The 19164-nt window shown below is 42.4% G+C and overlaps 1 protein-coding gene across 1 annotated transcript in view; it reads right to left on the bottom strand.

Moving 5' to 3' along the window:
- Nucleotides 1-587: 587 nt before the first annotated feature.
- CDC20B (cell division cycle 20B) overlaps nt 588-19164 on the bottom strand; it is a 221700-nt gene continuing 203123 nt past the window's right edge. Inside the window, exons 9-12 of the mRNA XM_029577272.1 lie at nt 16534-16759; nt 15731-15853; nt 6423-6540; nt 588-868 (exon numbers count right to left, since the gene is read on the bottom strand). Coding sequence (XP_029433132.1) covers nt 759-868; nt 6423-6540; nt 15731-15853; nt 16534-16759 — 577 coding nt within the window. The 3' untranslated portion in view covers nt 588-758. The remainder of the gene's footprint in view (nt 869-6422; nt 6541-15730; nt 15854-16533; nt 16760-19164) is intronic.

The following is a 19164-nucleotide window of genomic DNA, read 5'->3' as shown; positions in this document are numbered from 1 at the left end:
GTTTCAGAGGAAATTTGTTTTTCACTTTGCTTTACTCTTTATTTTGGTTCAGTTCATTTGCTCAACCAAAATAAATATTATATTAAAAAAAAATAAAAATAGGGCCTTGCCAGGCCCACCCAGTCACTACTGCAGGTTATAGGGAACCCCTATATGCTTCTGCCAATAAACAGGGCCAGGGCCTACCAGGCTGGGCTAGCACAAACCTAGCCTTGACCTCCTCAGGTCCCTCTATCCTCCTTCTCCCCCACACAAATAAGCCAGGCTCCTACTTACTACTTCCATTGGGGGGGGGGGTCTTCCATGAAGAATGAGGCAGGAGGAATCCCTAATTCTTCCTGCCACATCTGTGTCCCTTTAAAAATGGGGCCAGCTAGCCCTGAAACCAACACTATTTTCACATTATGAAAATGGTACCGGACTGAGAGCCAACTGGCATCATTTTGTTGTAAAGAAGTATTTTTTTGGAACAAACAAAATATCTGAAAATGTTTGGATATTTTGGGGCAAATCTATTTCCAGTTCCTTCCATTCAGAATGTGCCAAACACAGACTTCCCCTCCCCCCCCCAAAAAAAAAAACATTCATTTAAGAGGAATACACATCCCTATTATTGAACCATTGTGGTGGTTGAGTACTGAGAGTCAATAAATCTGCATTAATTTTCTCTCTCACATACGTGCTTTCACTGTTAAAAACAAGTCACAAGAGGATTTTATTGTTTCTCTTTCTCCTGAAAATTCATCGTTTCCCCTTCTTCAGATTTGCTTGCAGTAGCTCCAGATACAAGCTGTTCCATCAGCTGCAGCAGAAAATATCTTCTGATGATCTGGACTCAAAGCGAGATGAAGAACTCTTCCTCTGTGACCTAAACAAGCAAAGTCATTTGAGGATATGGAACAGGATGTTTATCCAAATATGCAAGTATTTAAGGAGATACGGTCAGAATGATGGAGAAAAGATGCTAGCAATTGGGGAAGGGATAAAAGGCAAACACAGTAACATAATTAAAGAAAGCATGGGATATGTATAGAGGATCCTCAGTTACAAAGAAGTAAAGATAAAGCTGTCGTCTGCACCTGTTCCATCCATCCACTATCCTCTCTGTAAAGAAATATTTCCTTAGATTACTCCTGAGTCTACCCCCTTTCATCTTCATCGCATGACCCCTTGTTCTAGAGTCTCCTTTCCATTGAAAGAGGCTCACCTCCTGTGCATGGAAAACGTGGTCTTTATTATATCTCCCCTTTCCTCTGGGGTATACATGTTTAGATCTTTAAGACTTTCCCTATATGCTTTAGAACAATCACCACTGACCGTTTTAGTAACAACCCTCCGGTCAGATTCCAATTGGTTTATATCCTTTTGAAGGTGCGGTCTTCAAAACTGTACACAATATTCCAAATTAGGTCTCACCAGAGATCTATAGAGAGGCAATATCACTTCCCTTTTTCTGCTGACCATTCCTCCTCCTATGCAGCCAAGTATCTTTCTGTCTTTTGCTGTCCCTTTAGCCATCTGTTTGGCCACCATAAGATCATCAGATACAATCACTCTCAGATCATGCTTTTCTTTCATGCTTAAAAGAATTTCATCACCTTGGGTTTTTGTGTCCTAAATGCATAACTCTGCATTTTTAGAATTAAATCTTAGCTACCAGACCCTGTGCAATTTCTCGAGCTTCACCAGAACACTCATTATATTTTCCACAGCTTCCTGGCTGTCTACCCTATTGCAGATTTTGGTATCATTGGCAAAAAGACAAACCTTTCCTGACAATCCTCCTGCAATATTGCTAATGAAAATGTTGAAATAACCAGTCGAAGGACTGATCCCTGAGGCACACCGCTAGAAATGCCCCCTCCTCAGAATGAACTCCATTTACTACTATCCTTTGTCACCTCCCACTCAGCCAGTTTCTAACCCAGTCAATCACTCTAGGTTCCATACCAAGGGCACTCAATTTATTTATAAGTCACTTAAGTGGAACCATATCAAAGGCCTGACTGAAATCCAAATACACTACATCTAGCACTCTCCCTTGATCCATCTCTCTGGTCACTTAAAGAAATAGATCAGCTTAATCTGAGAAGATCTACCTCTGGTAAAACCATGCTGCCTTGGATCTTACAAACTATTAGATTCCAGAAACTGCACTACCCTCTATTTTAACAGCAATTTCATAAATTTGCTGTCCACAGAAGTCAGACTAACTGGCCTATAGCTCCCAGCCTCCTTATTTCCACTTTTATGAATAGGAAATACATCTGCCCATCTCCAGTCCTCAGAAACTACTCTGAACTCTAAAGAAGCATTGAAAAGGTCAATCAGAAGAACTGCTAGAATGTCTTTAAATTCCCTCACTACCCTCAGATGTATCACATCCAGTCCCATTGTCTTATCTACCTTAAATTCAGTTACCTCCTCACGAACACACTGTTCTGAAAATCAGTTGAGTTTAATTCACTTCCAAACTTATTTGTGTTCATTTTGTGCATTCCTTTATGCAAAACCAATGTAAATCAAGCTATTAGTCATTGCCCTTTAATGCATTACTCATGTTTTCTTTTTGCTCAGAATTTAGCTCTTAATCAGAGGTAGAGTAAAATTTCCGGGGCTAGTATTAGTCTATGGGGAGTTTGTGGTGCAGGAGGTCCTAAACCAGGATTTATGCACACAAAACATGATTTGTGCACAAATTTTTTCTCCTGTACATAAATCATGATTTCTGCATGAATAAAAGTCAATTTTAAAAGTCCAGCGCATGCCAAAACCAAGAGATATGTGCACTTGTTGGGCCATCACGAGCCGAGTGGATTTTAAAAGCCACCCAAGTTTGCGAGTATCTTCCACTGCATGAACAAGTAAAAAGTTTCCAAAAAGGAATGGGGCATGGGTGTTCCAGGATTTCTACCTGAAATTAGTGTGTAAATACTTACCCCGCTGGCCCACACTAGGGTCCCTTACCATGGAACTTTATTTCTGCCCTGGATGACATGTAAGTTGTAAAACAAAAAATTCTAGGTAGATCAGCGGGCTAACAGGGGAGAAGAGCGACTATTAATCCTAGGGGTTTGGAAGTCCTATCTCTTACCTGGATGAACTAGGAAAATTGGCAAATCCGTCAGTGCACCTATCTTTTAAAATACCCTCACTTACGTGGTAGAAATGGCATTTACACGCAAACTGCGCATCCACTTAAAATTGTGCGCACATATATACGCAGTCTATTTTATAAAATGGCTGCGTCGCTGGGCCGGGCCGACAAACAAGTGTACATGTGCACCTGTGTGTCTGTTTAAAAGTTATTGTTATAACGTTTTTTATGTGCAGAAATTATGCTTTGTGCACAGGGTGCCCAACTTTCAAATGGTGACAGCTGCACAGTTTATAAAATACCATGTATTTCTGCTCAAAAAATATGCACACGTATGTTTCAGTAAGCGCATATATTTCCAATGCAAGGCAAAACAATGAAGGTCATTTTCAAATGAGTTATGCACATAAAACAGAACACCCATTGATTTACACTACCCACTCACGCTGCACTTCTCTTCTAGACCCATCAGAGAAGCATACAAGGGCTCGCTACACCCCCCCCCCCCCCCCCCCCCAGCCAAATCCACACATCTCTCATCCACCAAAGATCGAGCCTTCTCGACAGCGGCTCCAACCATCTGGAACTCCATGCCCCCAGATCTTAGACAAGAACCTTGCATACTGACATTCAGAAAGAAACTCAAGACATGGCTATTTCTACAAGCCTTCCCTGATCTATAACCGCCCCAACTTTAACAACTCGCCATGGTTCTCCAGTCGACGTACCACATCCCTGACTTGGCTTCTGACTATACATTAATTAGTCCCGAGTTTTATGAACTGACACTATTTAACCAGGAACATATGATATTATTACAGCCCTGAGTATATGATATTTACATATTTGAAATAATCCAGTCCTGAGTACATGTTTTATTATAATCCTGAATATTTGACTAGATATTATTTATTTCTGAGACTAGATATTATTTATTTCTATGTTAGCCATGTCTCTGGCTCTTCCTCCTCCCAGTTCATGTGCCCCTGTTTTATTGTAACTTTTGTTCACTTGTTCTCTCTTCGCCTATTGTTCATGTTGATGTTAATGTTTTTGCACCATTGTTTCTTGTAAACCGATATGATATGATTGGTATCATGAATGTCGGTATAAAAAAGCCCTAAATAAATAAATAAATAAATAAATAAAAGCAGCATATATTGTAGCATTTTTCTAAAGTCCATTTACACATATAAAACTTTTGACAATTCAGCCTAAGCAGTGAATTTTCAAAGGAGTTATGTGCATAAAAGTAGCAACTTTCAAAAGCTAATTTACTGTACTTGCTTAAAATGCATTTACACACATAAAACCCAGTTTTATGTGCAGAAATCCTTTTGAAAATTACCTCCATACTTTCTCAACTCATTTTATAAATATATGCATGCATATTTTACTTGCATAATAACTGTGACATTGTATAAATAAATACCCAGAATTAGATGTGAAGGCAGGTATTTCATAAAGTACATGCAAGTACTTGGAATCAATTTGCTTGTACCTCCACCAGTTCACTCAGTCCTTCCCTGTTTCACCTAAACCTTCTAGCACTTCACCCTGTATCCCCTCCATTTCTCCCAGATCTCTCTGCCAAAAACTGCAGACAAGCCTGATTTCACTTGCACAAATCAATTAACAGGTGTAACAATGTAAGAATTAGATCTTCATAGGAATAGCCTAGTTAGTCTGGTGTAGCAAAGATGACAAAGTGAGTGGCACCTTATAGACGGACCAATTTATTGAGGTATGAGCTTTCAAGGATAGAATTCACTTCGCCATGCAAGTGGATTCTGTCCTTGAAAGCTCATGCCTCAATAAATTGGTTAATCTATAAGGTGCCACCTGCCTCTTGTCATTAATCTGTAAACTACTTTGGTAAGATATATACATGTATCTCTGTTACAAAATAACTACTGCACTTACTTCTGAATCCTGCCCCTGACTCCCTTTTCCCCCCAAGTAAAATGTAAATGCAAAACCGAAAGAACACGTGTACTCTCCTCAATGTTTATAAAATAGCAAATATTGGCCAAATTTTAAATCAGCCACACATGTAAAAAACGGGGGTTACGTGCATGGCCGATTCATGCGTGCACCATGCGCATTTTCAAAAGGGCCCAGCCATATGCATAACCCCGTTATGTGCAGAACTGCCAGAACCAGAGAAAGGGGCAGTTCGGGGGTGGGGAGGGGTGGGGCTGGAGGCGGCCGCTACAGCGACCATTTGCTGCTGTGCCGAGGAAGCGCATGCTGGCAGTTAGTCGGTGCATGCAAGTTGCTTCTGCTCTAACGGAGCAGTAAGCAATAAAATTTTTAAAAAAAGAAAAGGTAAGCAAAAGGATTTAGGGGATGGGGAGGATAGGGGAAGGGAGGTTACGTAGGGGGGTAGGGACCTGGGGAAGGCCGGGATGATTCGCCACATAGAAATTGCATAAGTCCCCCCTCCCCCCCCACCGCGCGTGCCAGCCGCACAGGTGCACGGCCATGGGATTTTATAACATGTGCGCACTAGCATGCGCATATTATAAAATCAGTGCATCCATGTGTGCGCACCGGGAAGGGCACGTACATGGACGCGCACCTTTTAAAATCTACCCCATACTCATATGTGCTGCTTATGTGCATGTGCTGTTTTAGGCACGGAACCCATTTGAAAAAATTTTATGCACATAAAAAAACATTTAGGTGCATGGAAACCATGGTTTATGTGCAGAAAAAACATAATTTTGTACATAAGATGTTTTCTGAACAGAATATGCTAAAATTTAGCTCACGTTTTTTACTTATATTTTATTATATCAGGCTCATTCTTCAGTCTGAGTTGAATATTTTCCCTATGGACTCCAAGAAGTGGCATAAGTTCAGATCATGATTCGCTGAGAGACAGTTCACATGGTGTAAGGATGAAAAATAAGGAAAAATGTTTCAAGAATTGTTTGATCTGCTGGTCAGGGCCTGAGAATTATTTGAGCTTTTCAGTAGATAATGAATGAAATAGTTTAAATTGGGCATTGTAGACTTAAGACCTTTTATTCAAATATTCTCATAAATCATCCTAGATCCATGTATCTGGTAATAACATGGTCTCCAACACTACAAGTCTCAATCTTTGTTTGTACTTTGTTTTTACAGATCACAACCTAATTCAAGTGTGACCTTCTCTGAAGAACGGTTGTATCAAAAGCTCATGGACAGCAGTATCTTTCTATAATTTCATGCTGGTTCAACAAAAGACAGCTTATTCTGCTCCAGTTTTCTCTGGCAACAGTACTTCTACTTGAAAGTGAACCTACAGTTTTCCTAACTAGTACAGTTTCCTACTTACTGTGAATATCTGTTGCCTTTGTAAGGGATGGATAGTTCCAGAACGTCATTTGATTTTCGGGAAGACCTTGTCCAGTCACTAATTCTTCTGTTTCAGGTAACCAGAGGAGAGAACAAATCTAACAATAAAAGGATCATTTTATTTAATAAATACAAAATCTCAAAATCTAACAGCTACTAGAGTACAGCTACTTTAAAAAAACAGATTTCAGAAGCAGAGATGACTGTGATTTTCATGGCATTCTGAGAATGCACAGTTATTATATTTTTCAGGGACAGGGTATATATATAGATAGATAAAAATAGATATAAATAGGTAACAAAAAACGGCAGTACCACAATACAATTTAAAGGGCAGATTTTTAAAGCCCTGCGCATGTAATTTGCGGCCTTTATGCACGTGGCCGGGCCTTATACGCGCCAGGCGAATCCTCCAAGATGCCTGGCCACACGCGTAAAGACTGGGGCGCGCTCAAGAGTCGGGTCTCTTGGAAGGGGCGGGCCAGAGGACGTGTTTTGGGCAGGGAGGGGCAGGGGGGAGGCGGGCCGGGACAGCACCATTGTTTGCTGTCCCGGAGCCTCGCAAGCCGGCCGGCTGCCGGCACACGCATGTGACTTCAGCTCAGGCCCTGAAGTAACTTGAAAAATAAAAAGTTAAACATTTTAAAAATTGTTTTTAGAGGGTGGGGAGGAGAGGGGAAGGGGAAGGGGAAGGGAGGTTAGGGTAGGGAGTAGGAAAGTTCCCTCCCAGTCCGCTCCTAAATTGGAGCAGCCTGGGAGGGAACTGGGGAAGCCCGACGATGCATGTTCTAAAATCATGTTCATGTTATAAAATCACACGTCCATGTGTGCGCATCTTTTTAAAATCTACCCCTAAATGTGAGTAGTGCCAATGTGTATAAACCTAAAAAAAAAAATTACTCCTGTTCCACTCTATTTTAGTTATTTCTATGTTTATCATGTTTTATTTAGTTCTTACTTTGATTTAAAATTTTTTATTTTATTCTAAATGAAAAGGCGGTGAAAAACAATTCATGACTTACTGGAACACTGGCAAGCAAACTTGCAAAACCTGACACACTCAGTGCTAGCAGGCCTCAAGGTGTTTTAATCAATACTGGCAAAAAAAAAAAAAAAATTCTTTATCAAATAAATAGTTTTTATCTTGCCTTGCAATAAATGTCAGCAGTGTCCAAGCAGTTGAAAAGCCTATTGGCAGTTTCATGAGCAGTACTGCTTGAGCAGACATAATGCGTTCATTGATGGTCCTTGAAAAAAGCTGCACTGTGAAGTTTGGCTCCACTTATAATAGGCAGAGCTTTACTGACAAACCCCTGAAGAAGCCATTATTAGATGGCGAAACAGAGACCTTAAGCTGGGGTATTAACACATAGATCAACACTGAGCTGCTCAATACCACTATCAATATAAGACAATATTAGTTTAAATAAATGAGATAAATGTTATGTGATTTTTACTGAGGGTTCTTTCAGGACTTATGTTTGCATTTGTTGCAAGGCAAGAAAAAAATATTTATTTGGTACAGAATTTATTGGGGGGGGGGGGGTTGCCAGTAATGATTAAAATACCTTGAAGCCTGCTAGCACTGAGTATGACAGGTTTTGCAAGTTTGCTTCCTTGTTTTCCAGTAAGTCATGAACTGACTTTTTTCCCCTTTTAATTTAGAATAAAATAAAAATTGAAAATCAATTAAAAATTAAATAAAATATGATAATCACAGAAATAACTAAAGAGTTGGCATGTGATTTATACATTGTTTTTATATATATTATTTATGGTATTAGTGTTTTCTGGTTGTGGTGTGTATATATATAAAATTTCAGAATTCTGTATGGTCATTAAAAGGAGCAACTTTCAAATTGTTCAGGGAGATGTAAAGTAAGTGGGTACTTTTTATTTTGTGTCAGTTTCCAATGGGATCTTTTTCCCTTTGACAGCTGATTCGGAAAAGCATAAGCATAGACTTGAGAATTTACACAGACCTTTTGAAAGTTAAAAGTATGAGTGTAAATCTCTTTCTGTCATGGCTCCGCCCCCAGAGTGCCCTGCCCAACGTGTGTACATTTATGTGCATAATCTGTGTATAGACACACACAGGGGGGTTAATTTTCAAAGAGGCCAGTGATTAGAGAGCTATTTGCATGTTAAGGTTAAGCGGTGTTTGGGTGGATTCTTGGGTACTGTGGCAGATGACTACGCCCACGGGGAGGAGCCCCGTGAGGAGCCACAGTACTGGGCTAGACTCAGGACGCACAAACACAGAGTCAGTTCTTTTATTAAACAGCTTGAAGGATACCACCAGAAGTGGCAGTAGTGAGGTAGTCTGGATGTAGCAGTCTCAGGACCTTCGGCAGAGGGCGCTCTTCTCACCCCGTTCGTATAAGGAGATTCCGGTTTAGGTTTCCCAGCAAGACAGTACCCGAAGGGCAGAGAAGGAGCTTCCAGCGGCAGCATGGAAGTGGCAGAGTAGCTTAGACTGGCCAAGACCAATCGTTGCTAACTCAACAAGCCAGCAAAAGTGACGGATGGCGTGACATCAGTGGAAGGGAACGTCCCCGAGGTTCGCGCCAATGCTGGAATAAAGACGTGGGTAGCGCACGCGCGCACACCCTAGTAGGTCCTTGGGAGGAGCATGGCGGGAGGCAGCACCATAGCCATTCTGGGGACGCCAGAGAGTGCGGCTTGTAGACGTGACGGTAGCCATTTTCCCAAGGTAAGCTGGAGGAACCGTGAACAAGGTGTGGCAAATGGGGCGAAGCCATCCAGCACCAACGGATGCAACATTGCAAAGGCATTTATGTGAGTAAAACTCAGTCTCTGCAAATAGCCCTCTAACTGGCATTATACCCTCTACAGGTTTATGCTCCTTATCTGTGAATTTATTTGTTTATAAAAAAGAACCTATAAAACCTATTTAAAAAAACATTCATAATATTAAAACAAACAGAACTAAACTAAAGAACAGCAAAAATATCATTACTTCAAACTGATTTTTTTTAAAACAAGAAATACCATTTTGTCCTTCTGTCTCCTAGGTAAAAAGCTCGGTGTTAAATTTTCATTCTTACATTTAGTCACTCTCAGCAGCAGTATGACAGCGTATTTGTAATATATGATTAAGCAAGCACAGATGGCTTCTATTGGCAAAAGCTGAGAAATGCAGATAAGTCTCTGGCTGAAGTTTCAGTTATTCTGGATGAGAGCCACAGCCAGGTCTGCTGCATAACTCATAGTTACTTAAATTCACAAGCTGGGAGTTTATGCAATGCACATACTACTGACAGCATCTGAATCTGTAAGGGGGCATCATGCTACGGGGCTCTATTTTGCTCAGCCTGAAAATGACTAGTTTAAAAGTTAAGGACAAAAAGAGCGAAGAAGCCCAAACATAAAGGCTATAAAAAATGGACAGGTGATATACATCTGGACCAAACTTTCTCTAGACATGGAAGGAACCAAAGCAATGGTAGAATTCAAGCATACATGGGATAGATACAAAGTAACCTTATTAGGAGAGTGAAGGAGAAGAACTCAGATTAAGAACTCAGTAGGTAGACATAATTGGTGAAAAGGAGGGCCAAGTCATCCTTATCTGCTATAGTTTGTATTACATTCTTGCTTTGTTTATGGCAACTAATGAGGTCATGGATCCTTTTAAATCTAGCCAATCGGAAGTTCAATTTAAATAATTGATAAGTTTAAATTCCAGAGTGCTTCCAGGTGTGGGCTAGATCCCATGGAGAACTAGAAATTTTATATGAATGGTACATACGTATGCTGCTTTACTTGTGCTATGAACTAGTTTTAGGTCTCATGCTCTCTTTTTGTTTCAGTATTGATGTGATTTAAGATAATCCCTGATTGTAGGAATAATGAAGAGGCCTCAGACAGCTTTCATGGCAGGCAGGAAGAGAGAAGGCAAAGAGGATTTGTCCTCAGAGCCTCTTCCTTTTATTGTACATTCATACAAAGGCAGATGATGTGTCATTACATGATTGGCTACTTTCTCATAGCAACAGAAGAGTCATTACACCATTGGCTTTGGCTCAGGGGGTGTGCACGGATCATATCATTGGCTGCTGAAATCTATACCTCCTGACTTTGTCCTGCCTCTGACTAGGGAACACCCAGCCCCTCTTTCAGGCTATCAGGATTAATTATAAGCCAGAGAAATACATGAAGTCAGGTTTACTCTCCTTGGCAGAGACTTAAGCACAAGTGATGCTTTTATTCAGGCAAATGTCAGGGAGAAGGGAAGTTAGTGTTTAACCCTGATGAAATGGCTTGCTGGCAAGCGCATATTTCCCACACCTGATAATCCCTGATAATCCCTGATGTAGAGATTTTACCTCGAAACACAGCAATCGTCTAAAATTGAACCCTTCAAAAACCATGATTACACATCTTTCATCTATTTCAGAATCTACCATAGGCCCTCCTTCTCATTTAAGCTTTAAAAATATTCAAATCCCTGTCAGTACCTCTTCTGTTAGTTTAGGTATTACAATTAACTCTAATCTTTCTATGGCTAATCATACTTCTAACATCACAAAAAAATCCTTCTATAAATTGCATTTATTGAAAAGAATTCGACCTCTTCTGTTTTTCAACGATTATCGTACAGTTTTACAGTCCCTAATTTTTTCGGGTATGGATTATTGTAATGCCTTATTCTTAGGATTATCTGATTCTGCTTTATACCCTTTACAATTGATCCAGAATTCTGCCGCTCGGTTGCTTGTAGGTACCTCACGTAGAACTCATATTACTCCGGTCTTACTTTCTCTTCATTGGTTACCGATTAAGTATCGAATTCAATTCAAAGTATTATCAATCATCCATTCTCTTATCTATAACACCTCTTCTACTTGGCTATGTACAAATCTCCGTATATATAAACCCTCTAGACATCTTAGATCCTTTTCAAAAATTTATTAGATATCCCCACCGTCAAATTGGCAAAATTCGAAATAACCAGAAAAAGAGCATTTTCAGTTGCAGGTCCTGTTTTATGGAATTCACTCCCAGATCATCTTCGTCTCACCTCTTCTACTCAACAATTCAAAAAATCACTTAAGACTTATCTATTTCAGAAAGCATATTCCTTATCTTCTAATTCATAATAAAAACATTCATTTATCCATTACAACAGTTCCATTTTTTACAATTCACATAATACCCATACGCAATTTATTTTTCATTCACTCCGTTTGTTATTTTATTGTTTAAAAAAACCGCAGGTCTTGAATGTTTATTGCGTTATTATTTTAATTGTCAGTTTTAATTTGTTTTAACCGTTATGTTTTTATTATTATGCATGTTTGGTTGTAAACCGTTTTGATTAATTCTTTCGAATTGTAAAAGCGGTATATAAACATTTTTAAATAAAAATAAATAAAAAATGTCGGGATTGCTGGGATTTTCATATCAACAAAAAAAAAGGAAAAAGATAAGTGCTTGCTCTTCTTTATTTTATTTGCAAAAAAACAACAAAAAAATAACCAAATCACATCCAATCTTTACTGATGTGTAGTGTGCTGTTCATACATCTGACTGTGCATGTAAAACTGGCCCCAAAAACCTAGTCCACTACATGACCCTCCTATAGTGGTATAAATAGTCTCTCTCTCTCTCTCTCTCTCTCTCTCTCTCTCTCTCTCGCTAAAGGGGTGCCACCAACTGTTCCAACCACTGGCCCTTTAAATGAGGGGGAAATGGCTATTCATGCGCCTATGAGGCAGGCCTAGGCGTTGGGAGGAGAGGAGACCCATGCAGCAGCTCCAACAGCATTCTGCGGCAATGGAGAAGTGTGGGACAGCCTCCTGCTATACTTCATAGGAGCAGTCACGCCAGGCCCACCACAGTTTTTGGAGAAATGGCTGCCCAAAGTTCTATCTTTTCCTGAACTTGCAGGAGTGCTGGAGATAGAAAGAACTCATCGTTTGGGAAACAGAAGGAACAAGTAACAACGATTCTGCATTGTCATCGCTAAGATATTTAATTGGCCTCATAAATATAGACTTTATTTTATTTAAGAATTTTTCTATACCGATATTAGTGGGGTCATCATATCAGTTTACAGCACAACTACAGGATGGAAATTACAATAAACAGGTAAAAGACTTCTGCAATCTTACCGCAAGTCCCGAGACCGGACATATAAAGGCAGAGCAAACAGAATTTTTAAGGACTACTCTGCAAAATTGGCACTCCAGTGAAAAGCTTTCACCCCTGTTTGCTCAGCTTTAGTGAAGAAACAAGGGAATTTCTCCTTGCAATATCCAGCGAAACTAAAGGTTGGCATCAAAATAAAACTTGAGCAGCCACAAGAAGCAAACAGTTTTCTGGACAAATTCTAATTCTCATCGGCACATCGGGAAATGATTCTGGTGGGCACCGATGGCTTCTTTGTGCTGGTTTTCTCCTGATCGTCAAGGTGATTCAGCAGTGTTTGCTTCTTGTTTTGTTTTGTTCATGTCGCCGCCATACAGTTAGCTTTGTTCCCACAAGCTGAGAGGGAGACGCAGTGTGCTCGAAGATGATGACATCTTTAAACTACGTGCCTGCTTTCCTTTGAGTTCTGCATCGGGGGGGAGGGAAGTAACTAGAGTGGTGACACAGCGTGGAGGTTTGAGTGAATGTACGCCCGTGTTCAATCCGCAGCCCCGGAATTTGGATTGTTTTGCTGCCCCTAAAAGATTCCTACACATATTAGAGAAGGCGGACTCAGCTTGTCTTGGGCCGCCGAAGTTAACATGGACACAAGCAGCAGGGAGCGTAGGCAGAGAGGGGGAAGGGGGGGGGGGGGGTTGAGGTAACCGATGGCAATGGCAACAATTTGAAATTGCTGCATTGCCATTGGTTGCTACCTAGTCAAACAAGGGTTTCGGCGCGAAGCTGGGCAGTTAGGTATCAGCAGCAAAGCAAGCAGCAGGATACTGCTTTTGCTCGGTTGGAGATTCCTGACTGTCTTATTTTTGGCGGTCGATTTTGAATTTTTTCTTTCGGCGGGACTTACGGTTTTCCCTGCAAAATGCGGAGAGCTAGAGCCAAGCCAGCGTACCCCACCGCTGGTCTTGTTTCCCTATGTTATATGTTCAGGACTGCACCAGCAACTGTTTATTGGTAATTTGTATATAATATAGCATTGCCTGTTAGTTATTCCATTAGGAGTTTGCAAAGTGCCCTTCAAATACATACATTGTTGTTTTATATCAGACAGATACGAGATTTTCTATCTGTGGGCTGCTGTTACATGTTTGTGTTTCTTTTCGGGGGTGGTATATAATCGCATACTTAGCGTAGGTCATGCTTGCTGGGGGCAAGCTGAGTGGTATTAGAATGGGGATAGGGGAGATCAGGAAAGGGGGGAGTGGGTGGGAGGGGGAAGGCTTTCTTTACACTGTGGATATCTGGTTATGGGATAGTTTTTTTGGTATTATTTTGAGAAATGGTTTGAGTTGCAGAATTCTGTGATTTTGTCTAGAGTATCTGGGGACTTTTTATTTTGGGGAAAGTTGAAACGATGGTATTTGCTATTTTTACTTCAACATTTTCATTTTTCTTACTTCCTTGTCTCTGGATGATAGATACAGTAAGATTTATTTCTTGGAATGTTAATGGGTTGGTTTCATCAATCAAAAGAAAGAAGGTGTTACAAGCGTTGAAGCAATCTAAAGTTTCATTGGCATGCCTGCAAGAAACCCACCTTTTTATTGTATTTATTTATTTATTTATTTATGGGGGGTTTTTTTTATATACCGCAGCACATTCGGAACATCACCTCGGTTTACATGTAACAGTAATGCAGCAACAGGCTTTACAAGTAACTCATAAGGGAAATAATGTAACAACAGGCATTACACAGTAAACAAATGTGGTAACAGAAGAGAACTAACCGATGGAATTATTTACAGTAAAGAATATGGGCAGTAGCAATATGATGGACGGGGGGTATTGGTAGAGTAAAGAGGGAGGAATTGGGGGGGGGGAGTTCAGCGTTCAGGGAGGAGAAGAGTAACGGGAGGAAAGATTTCTAAGCTAATAATAGGAGGGAGACATTGGTGGGGGTAGATCTTGGGAGGAAGCGGGGGATGCGATCATTGAGGAGGTGGAAGGGTAGGTTACAGGGTTCAGGTGAATGCTTGTTTAAAAAGCCATGTCTTGAGATTCTGCTTGAATTTTCTAGGACATGGTTCCTGGTGGAGGCTGAGGGGCATGTTGTTCCAGAGAGAAGGTCCTGCAATACATTATGTAGAGATTGGGTGGGCAGGTATTTTTTCTCTCCGGCCATTACTAAAAAGAAAGCTGGGGTGGTGATCATAATTCATTAAAATGTTCATATTGCGGAAGAAACTTAGTCCAAGGCCAAGAGGGACGATCCATTATATTTACTGGCAAACTGAACGGGAAATGGGTTACATTATGTAGTGTATACTCCCCAAATGAATATACTCACACCTTCTTTATCTCTCTGGTTAATTCACTGATCCAACATGGGAGGGGACCCCTTTTGTTGCTGGGGGATTTCAACTGTGTATATGACCCATTTTTAGATAAATCCCCAGTTACCAATTAGTACATACAGGAAAAATCCAGGCACTTACATTATAGAAACAGTTCAAGATACAGGATTAGGCGATTTATAAGAAAAAATAACTTACAGTCACCACAATGGAATTAAACAAGGTATGATTCATAATCTGCTATGGATGGTGTGTAAGTCAAAAAATAAAAACAACAAACCATTTCAGAGGGGTTTAAAGGGTCAGGGCTACCTGGGGGGTGTGAAGGCTATTAAACTAGGATTGTTTGGAGGACCTATTTCTTAACTGGGCGAACTAGGGAGGAACTGGTACAACAGGCAATGGCGTCAGTGCGTGTCCCTTTTAAAATGTATCCACTTACGCGGTAAAAGTAGCTTTTGTGCACACAGGAGTGCATCCATTTAAAACTGCGCACATATACACGCATATGTTATAAAATAGTTGCGTCCCTGGGAGCGAGCTGATGAACACGTGCACACTTTGAAAGTTACCGTCCCTGGGAATATCCACAGCTAATTACCAGCATTAGTAACATGGTATTTATTCAATGTTTGGGTACTTGCCAGGTACTTATATCCTGGATTGGCCACTGTTGGAAAGAGCTTGATGGACCCTCGGTCTGACCCATATGGCAATTTCTTATGTTCTTAGCTGAGTATAATTTTGTGTGGAGGTAGGGTATAAAACTAACTAACTAAATAAAATAAAACCTTATATCTGCTATGACAGTTATTTGGCTTACTTGAGATTTTGTGTCTGTGGTTTTGATGCTTTGCCCTCTGATATCCCAGATATGCAAGCCTCCATCTCTCATGCCTCCTCCTACTGCCAGCGTATCAGGTAGCCATGGGCACCAGCTCATAGCCTGGATAGTACAGAACATGACAGTCATATTAGGTGTCAGTCAATTTTCATCAATTAAATATACAAGGAATTTATAGACGTTTAGTACAAAGGCAGTTCTCTGGGTACCTGTGTCAAAGTGAGCAGTCCTCGGCAGCCATCTGCAAACCCAGGTTCAAAACCTTGCCACAGAGGAATGAGGGAAAACTCAGTTTCCACAGATTTCACAAATCCCCCGCCTCCTTGAAACCAACATGCCAGGGCAGCAGCAGCAGGAGAGGCAGGAGACCCTGTCAGCACTCCCTAGAGCCTCCCATCCTCTCTTTTCCTGCCCTCCCCCAGGAATGCCTCCACTCAGTCTGGGTAAACTTACACACATACAGGGCACAGGTACATCATTTTACCTGCTTATCTGGTGGGCAATTTTATAACAAGCAATTTCTGTTATACCTGTAAAAATACCTTTTGAAAATAACCTTACTTATGGATCTTCGATTCTCAAGTCAGGAGAGAGGGGGGAGAGCTGAAGGGATAGTTCTGTCTGAATTTTGACAGTTTGCATGTTAGTATTAAAACATACATTGAGGTGGTTCATAAAATCATGAACCACCATGAAATATTTTAGATTAAAAAAACAATCTAAAAATTGAGACTATATTTATGTTTATGAAACTGAAAAGCTCAGCGGTTTTTATCCCTTACCTTCACTGCTGAGGAATGTGGTATTGTTATAATAGGTTCACAGTGCATTGTCACACCGGGGTCGTTAGGCCAGATATTCAGAATGCCATCACTCGATCCACTTGCCAGGACCTCTCCGCCTGGTGCCCACTGCAAGCTACAAATGCTTTGTTTATGCCGCATCATTCCAATGTGATGTTCAGCAGCTCTTACATCATGCTGGTGAATAAGTCCCAGCCTGGAGCCACTAGACAGAACATGACAGAGCTTAGTCAGGGAACACATTAAATACTACCCACAACCTTGGAAGGTCCTTTAATCACAGGGTAAAGCAAAGAGTTTTGACAGTACCAATGATTTACACAGGGGCGAACAAACCTTTTCATCTGTGGCATCCCCCCCCCCCCCCCCCCCCCCCGTCAGTTCATGCAATTGGTTGGGGTGCCCCAAGATGGGTTACTAGTTATCTATAATCCATATAGGGGCACATACACATATGTGAAAAGTATTCACCAGGCAGCCAAACAGTGACTCAAAGCCCCCATTTTGCTTCTCTTCAAGATGCTGAAAGGAGTAAGCCCACACATACACTGGCACAGAGAGGCAGATACCCCATACCTAGACAGATAGGGCCAGATTTTATAACATGCACCCGGGCGTAGATTTGTGTGAGCAACCCGGCACGTACAAATCTGCGCCTGATTTTATAACATGTGCAGGGTCGGTACGCGCAAAGGGATGCACACTTGTGCACCTTGCGGGCGCCGAGCCCTAGGGGAGCCCCGATGGCTTTCCCCGTTCCTTCCCCCCCCCCCCCCACCTTCCCCTCCCTTCCCCTATCTAACCCACCCCCCAGCCCTACCTAAATCCACACCCCCCCACACACCTTTATTTTGTGATTTACACCTGCCTCTGGGCAGGCGTAACTTGCGAGCGCCGGCCGAGTGCCGGCATGTGAACCCCCGACACAGCCGCTGTGCCAGAGGCCTCGGCCCCGCCCCCGGACCGATGCCCTGCCCATGCCCCCTTCCTGCCCCTTTTTCAAAGCCCCGGGACATACGCGCGTCCCGGGGCTTGCACGAGTCGCCGAGCCTATGCATAATAGGCTCGGCGCGTGCAGGGACAGGTTTTTGGGGTTACGTGCATAAGTTACGCGCGTAACCCTTTGAAAATCTGCCCCATACAAACAGATACTTCATATCCAGACAGACACAGACATCCCACACCCAGACCAAAAGAGGGTAAAACGGATACCCAAACAAACATTGACAGACACAGAAACCCCCACACACAGACAGATTATAGTTACTTCATACTCAGATAGACACAGAGAGGTCCATATTCAGAAACATTTAGCTGGATAACTCAAGCTTCTCCCTTTTTGGTAGGTAGTTGGCCTCAAGAGGATTTTGCGCCTTTTCTCATGGTGGACCGTTGGCACACTCCTGCACGCTCAGCTGTGCAGTCAAGCACTGCTGAGCACTCCCTTTGAGCCACTTAAATAGGTGCCCCTAAAGCAGGGCTTCCCAAACCTGGCCTGGGGACCCCACAGCCGGTCGGGTTTACAACCATGGCGCCCACGGAAAAGAAACCTAAGTGCCTACCCATTTGTGCTGCATGCCACATCACATCGTCTTTTTGGGACAAAACAGCTATCTAGCACTGCTTGCCTCCCAAGGGATACTGGGGTAGATCTTTAAAAAATACGCGATCACGTACTTTTGTTCGCGTACCAGGCAAAAAGTACGCTGGATTTTATAAGATACGCGCGCACTGCCTGTTCCCTCCGAGGCCGCTCCGATTTCAGAGCGGCATCAGAGGGAACTTTCCTTCGCCCTCCCCCCACCTTCCCCTCCCTTCCCCTACCTAACCCACCCCCCGGCCCTATCTAAACCCCCCCCCCCTACCTTTGTCGGCAAAGTTACGCCTGCTTTCAGCAGGCGTAACTTTGCGCGCGCCAGCCAGCAGCCCCGCTCCGTCCTCCGGTCCCGGGGGCTGGTCCGGAGGCCTTGACCACGCCCCCGGGCCGGCGCCACACCCCCGGGTCCGCCCCCAAAACGCCACGTCTTTTCAGGAACGCCCCGGACACGCCCCCTCCCGCCCCTTTTCTAAAGCCCCGGGACTTACGCGTGTCCCGGGGCTTTACGCACGCCGGCGGCCTATGCAAAATAGGTGCACTGGTGCGTGAGGGCCCTGCGCGCGTAAATCTGGAAGGATTTACGCGCGCAGTTGGAGGCTGAGAGAGGTTCAGTGGTGTGGCCTTTCTCTCCTCAAAGCCGGGATAAGCTCAGGTGAACATTTTTCTTATTTAAAAAAAAAAACCCAAACAATTGCTAGCCCGCTCATGTCTTTTGGGAATTCCGTGAGCTGAGGAGGTAGTGCAGACATGATGGGTTGAGCAGCCATTTGGCTAGGCCCCGCTCACAGGCTTCTCCCTATTTGAGCATGTGGTAGGACGCGAGGTGTTTCTGTGCATTTTTGTACTGTGGGCCACTTGGCATGTGCCTGTGCACCCGTTTGTGCATCCTGCTTAGACACCTTGGTGCCCTGGGAGCCCGGATTAGGCGATTAGTTAGGCGTGCGGCCTAGGAACTTATACTTACGTGTATTCAAGTGCACACACTTTTTATGCGCTCATTTTAAGCGCAGATT

This window comes from Rhinatrema bivittatum, chromosome 1 (genome assembly GCF_901001135.1).
Source record: "Rhinatrema bivittatum chromosome 1, aRhiBiv1.1, whole genome shotgun sequence".
Lineage (NCBI taxonomy): Eukaryota > Metazoa > Chordata > Amphibia > Gymnophiona > Rhinatrematidae > Rhinatrema > Rhinatrema bivittatum.
The sequence above is the reverse complement of the archived record's forward strand: the minus strand, read 5'-3'. Positions and strand labels throughout refer to the sequence as shown.